This window comes from Spinacia oleracea, chromosome 3, assembly GCF_020520425.1.
Source record: "Spinacia oleracea cultivar Varoflay chromosome 3, BTI_SOV_V1, whole genome shotgun sequence".
NCBI classification, from domain to species: domain Eukaryota; kingdom Viridiplantae; phylum Streptophyta; class Magnoliopsida; order Caryophyllales; family Amaranthaceae; genus Spinacia; species Spinacia oleracea.
Window position 1 is genome coordinate 53414809 of NC_079489.1, and position 6000 is coordinate 53420808.

General features: G+C 44.7%; 1 protein-coding gene across 1 annotated transcript in view; it reads right to left on the reverse strand.

Annotated features, from left to right (window-relative positions):
• LOC130469696 (uncharacterized) overlaps positions 1-5670 on the reverse strand; it is a 49720-nt gene extending 44050 nt beyond the window's left edge. The window contains exons 1-2 of the mRNA XM_056839125.1: positions 5618-5670; positions 5402-5533 (exon numbers count right to left, since the gene is read on the reverse strand). Of these exons, the coding sequence (XP_056695103.1) occupies positions 5402-5533; positions 5618-5670 (185 nt within the window). The remainder of the gene's footprint in view (positions 1-5401; positions 5534-5617) is intronic.
• Between the last annotated feature and the right edge of the window lie 330 nt (positions 5671-6000).

Sequence of the window (6000 nt, forward strand, 5' to 3'; positions counted from 1 at the left end):
CACTTTCTTGTATATTCCCCAAGGTTTGGCTTATGGAGAGGCTCATGCTGGTGGCACCACCGGAGAACATGGAGAGCTACAATAGAAAGGGGTTTGCTGTGCGGCCCATGCTGCGTGGTCGGCTTTCATTGGATGAGTGGCGATGCGCACTCTCTAGAATTGAATCTTGCATAAGGTGGGTAGTTCTTTGGTGGGGAATTGCTGCTATGAGGCATGCCCCTGGTTCTACTTCTTTGAGGGTGCCAAGCCTCACAATGCTGGTCTTCTACTCGCCTGCTCGAGTGATGAGACAGTATGGCTTGAAACAGGAGATCCCGAACTGCAACGAAGAGAACCCGAAACCTGTTGTGCTGAATGCAAATCGACTTGAAGTTTGGAGGCGGTATTGGGTCGCCAAACCATTCTTGAGTATCCATTTCCCACCTGAGCCAGTTACTCTGTCTGCGGGGTATATTGTATGGATGAGAGGTCTAAGCCAGAGGGACATTTCTCTCTCCGGACCAGCTAGAGTCCGAGGTTCTAGAGCTAGACGTCCTGCATCAACTGACTATGAGGAAGGGGACGGGAGTGTGGCCCATCCAGTGCTTGACCGTTCGGAGTCCAAATGAGGTTCTCGTCCTCCCGTCTTGGAAGGCTAGCAAGTTCCTTCTCCCGCCGCTTAGGCAAGGGGAAGATTGATGATTGATTGCAGGAGGAGCCAGGGGATAGTACTCAAGGTGCCAAGACTCGAGAGCATAGTCGCCCGACCCTAGATCTTTGTAGGCTAAATGTGTTTGAAATTGCATTGGAACGAATTGTGTTTGGAATGTGTTTGGAAAGATGTATTTAGAAAATGTGTTTAGGAAGTGAAAAGGCTTTTGAACTTTGCTTAACTTAATCCTGACTTTGTATTTGAATTAGCGTTGAAGGCCTTTAGAGCCAAATAAAGAGTTATTGTGTTAAATTCCGCTTGAACATGCTTTGCTTTGAATTGGCACATTTGGAATAAAGACAACAACTAATTGAATTTTGAAATTTGATTTGATTTTCTAGGATGCCCTTAATTGAGGAAATTTTGAATTTTTTTTTGTATTAAAGTGGTCGAGCCTCGTGATGAGGTTGCCTACGTGTCCCGTTAGGGAATCAGGCCGGACGTAGTTCTGACTACCTTACAGGACTTTGAATTGGATTCTTGAATTTGAACATGGAACTTAGACATAGAACTTCTTGAGTTGATCGAGGTTGGTCAGAGATCTGAATTCTGTTCCATCGATGTCTGTTAGTTCGACTGCTCCCCCGGAGAGGATCTTCTTGACAATGTATGGGCCTGCCCAGTTGGGTTTGAATTTTCCCCTTGGGTCCATGGTGCTTTTGCAAAAGAGCTTTCAGGACAAGCTCGCCTTCCTTGATGTTTGGGGTTCTGACCCTTTTGTTGAAATGTCTGGCCACTCGGCGCTGATAGACTTGTACATGGTGAGCGCCTTGAAGCCGTCGCTCATCGAGCATGACTAGCTCGTCATATCTTGCTTGTACCCATGCGGCTTCTGTGATTTTGATTTCGAGGACAATCCTTAGAGAAGGTATCTCCAGCTCGATAGGTTGTACTGCTTCCATTCCATAGACCAATGAGAACGGAGTTGTACCAGTTGAAGTGCGAATTGAAGTTCGATATCCCCACAATGCGAAATGCAGCTTTTGGGGCTAGTCCTTGTAATTGGTAGTCATTTTCATGATGATGGTTTTTACATTCTTGTTGGCTGCATCAACTGCCCCATTGGTTTGTGGGCGATAAGGTAAAGAGCGATGATGTTGGATCTTGTACTCGGTGAATAGCTCTTCACACTCTCCTTGAAAATGGGTTCCCTGATCACTGATGAACTCGTGAGGAACGCCGTATCTGCATATGATGTTTTCTTGTATGAACTGGGGCACTTGCTTGGAACCCAACACTTTGAAAGATCTGAATACTTGGATTATTGAATAAACCCAGCCTCTAGCTGCTTAGAGACCTCTTCTTGAATTTTGAGGGAAACATCCGGTTTCATGTGACGGAGTTTTTGCTTGATGGGTTTTGAACCTGGAATAAGGGGAATTGTATGCTGACCGATGCTTGGATCAACCCCTTGCATATCATGATAGGACTATGCGAAGACGTCTACATACTCTGAAAGTAGCTTGATAAGATCGTCCTTCTCTGCTTCAGAAAGAGTTAAACCAATCTGAACTAGTTTTGAATCACTGTTGTTAGAAAGGTTGAGTTTTTCTATTTCCTCAATTATGGGCGTCATGTTTTCGTGATTTTCGATAGCTTTTAGAAATTCAAAGTCAGTTTCTTGTGAATCAAAGTTGTTTGGATTAGGATTGTGTTTTGAATTAGGACTCGAAGAGTAAGTAGAAATTGAAGTGTCATTGAAATCAGCAATCATTACATCGACTGTTTTGACTTGAAGCTCGGCCTTTAGAGGCTCTTGATTGGTGCAAGACTCTAGTTCTAGACACTTAGACTCATTGCTAGACTCAGATCCAGACTCATCCTCCGACTCGGACTCGCTCATCATAGATCCTTCGCCCACAGTAATCTTGAACATTTTGCCATTTGGAGCAGATATCTTGAGAGACTTTCTCCAGCCTTATGCATTGAAAAGAGTTTCTTGATTGTCCTCGAGAGCCTTTATGCGAGCCTCGGATTCCTCAACACGGTCATAGAGTTCAGCTACAGCCGTTGCCAATGAGGTAGTCTTGAATTGCCTTTTGAGAGAATGAGTTCGAGCACATGATTTCGAACCTTGGAACTTGGACTTCCCGACACATGATATGATATGCATGCAATAAATGATACCTAGACTTGACTCTAAGTGCCACTCCGAAGATTCGGGATTCTGGATGTTTGTACTTGTATCCGGGATTTGCAACCCGTTGGAAATGTTTGAGAGGAGCCTTCATTCTTTTGTGGAAGTTGATTCTTTGTACTAGAGCTTGAAATATCGAGAAAGGAATATTTCGACCTATTGGAATTTGGACTATTTTAAGGTAATTTCAACCCGCTCGAGAATTTGGAAATTGGAATTGTACTAAGAGATTGAATTTTGTACTATTTCAAGGGAATTTCAACCCGTCAATATTTTAGGGGAGTTTCAACCCGTTGGAATTGGAATATTTGAAGGGAATTTCAACCCGTCAATATTTTAGGGGGATTTCAACCCGATTGGAAGGGAATATTTGAAGGGAATTTCAACCCGACTGAAAGGGGATTGATTTTGTATTATTTCAAGGGAATTTCAACCCGTCAATATTTTAGGGGGATTTCAACCCGATTGGATTTCGAAGTATTTTAGGGGAATTTCAACTCAGAGATAGAATATGGAATTTGAACTTGTATTATTTCATGGGACTTTCAACCCATTAGAAAATTGGAGGGTATTGAATTTGTATTATTTTAGGGGATTTTCAACCCATTGGAAAATTGGAACTTGTATTATTTCAAGGGATTTTCAACCCATGGGAAAGGTTTCGAATTTTGAGGTTTGTATTATTTTAGGGGATTTTCAACCCATTGGAAAGGTTTCGAATTTTGAGGTTTGTATTATTTTAGGGGATTTTCAACCCATTGGAAAGGTTTCGAATTTTGAGGTTTGTATTATTTTAGGGGATTTTCAACCCATTGGAAATGTTTTGAATTTTGTATTGGAGAGCAATGGAAAGCAAGATTTTTTTGTAGCTTGAAGATGAATTTGAAAAATTGGAATTTGACTCGAAGTTTGAACTTTGAAATGGGAAGGATGCATTTTCGCATGTAGAACATGAGGCTTTGTATTTTGAAAACTCCGGCATTATGCCGCCATGGAGTTAAGGGATTGAATTTGGAAACTTGAAAGTCCGGCCTTGTGCCGCCGTGGACTTGGAATTTTGAAGTATAGGACTTGAGATTGAATTGAGAATTTCGAACTTGAGGTTTGAAATATAGAATAGAAAAGTCGGCATTACGACGGCATGAATTTGGAACTTGACACTTGAAGTTTGAAATTTTGAAAGATCGAGTTGGAAAGTTGGCATTATGCCGGTATGAATTTGGACATTTGAACTTGAGATTTTGAGATTGGTATCGACAACTTGAGTTTGTGGTTTTGTTAGGGGGGAAAATACCCTCTTGGTGACGTAGGCAAACGTGGCAAGCATTGCATACGTGGCTGCCAGCAAGGCACATGGTGGCACCGTTCGAACTCACTCTCAACTGTTGGGATCAAAACAGCCGTTGCAAACCCTTGATGAAGCCGGCCTTCATTACACATTTATTGTCTAATTATGTGCAATTAAGCACAAACGTTACACTTTCATTGTAAATGCCTATAAAATGGCTTAATCTTGTCTATTTTACATACACGATTTCTAAGCAATAAACATACTGTCATTCCATGCTATTACAACTTGCTCTCACCATTTTCAATTATCTAGCTCCATCGATTGTTAGCACCATCATCAAGGCAAGCTCGTCTCTAAGTCGAATTTGCCCAAAACAATTTGGCGCCCACCGTGGGGCTGACAATCAAATACAGCTTGATAATACCATTCCAATCACCATGGCCGGAAATACTAGCTCATCCGACGATATTACTCGTCGCTTTGAAGCCATGGAGCAGCGCATCAACATCCTCCAAAAGGAAAATGAAGCATTGCACTCTCAAGTCAGGTCCGCCGCCTCCATCGCCACCGGATCCAGGTTCTAGTACCGACGAGACACCTCCGGGCTAAACCGCCGCTTGGATCTAGACGCCGCTCCAGACCATCCCCTCCATATACCCTTTGGCGAGCCTGGGGGTCCTGTTCTCGAACAGATCCGCGAGTTCGATCCGCTACCAAATCAGCCCCGCTCTAACACAAGTTGGCTTCCCCCGCCTCCAACTCGACCATCTTCTGTAGGTACATCGGCGACAGTCGTCGCCACGACAGCTGCCCGGGTCGCCCCACCTCAGGTCGGCATGACAACATCCACCATAGTGTCGGCTCCCGCCTCTGTTCCGGCGTCTCGTCCGTTACCGCCCCCAATGGTAACCATGTCGATGCCCTCTGCCCGTTACACTTCCGGCACAAGGATCAGCGCCAGTGACTCAAATGCCATGGGACCAACTCTTCTCTCAGCCAGTCGTCCAACCTGTCGTCAGCCTAGTCACTTCGGCGCCAGGAGCACCCCCCCAGTTGATGGCTGTTCCTTTAGCCAACCAGGCGCCACAAGCAGCGTTTCCAAATGCCCTAATGCGCCTTGACTCTTCTCGAAACTATTCTCCATACACTCCTCTTAACAGGTCAGTCGTTCCAGTTAGTCACGGTTTCGTAACTCCTTTCCCCTATGTTGCAGGTACCCACGCTACTCAAGGAACGCCCCCTTACATGCAACAAGTGGTACCGCAGTTCACTTCTCACCAACCTCATGGTGTATATCCACAAAACACCTATTATCAACATCTCCAAGCCAGCCTTCCCAAAACATTCAGCCCCCTCGTCCCGGTGCTCTACAGCATCTGTGAGAACACCAATAACCAACTCCAACAAATCATGACTATGATAAAAAAAAATCCCAGGTGTGCCAACACCAATCAAATAAGCTAGCCTAGACAGTTATGCCGACTCCCCATATGCAGACCCCATTGATGCAATCGACATCCCGAAGCGATTCATTCCACCCAACATGCCCATGTATGACGGGACGACCGATCCAAGGGAACATATCTTGACCTACAAACAACGGATGATGACCATCCCAGTCCCCAAACACATGAGAGAAGCCAGCCTTTGCAAGGGGTTCGGTTCAACACTGGTTGGACCCGCCTTGAAGTGGTTAACCAGCCTGCCAAATGGATGCATCACCTCTTTTCCTCATCTCGACAACATGTTTAATCAGCAGTTCGCTAGCAGCAGGTGCCTGGAGAAGCAGACAAGCGACCTATACCGAGTGATCCAACGCCCTGATGAACCCCTGAAGGATTATATAGCCTGGTTCATCAGGGAGAAGGTGATTGTTCCTGA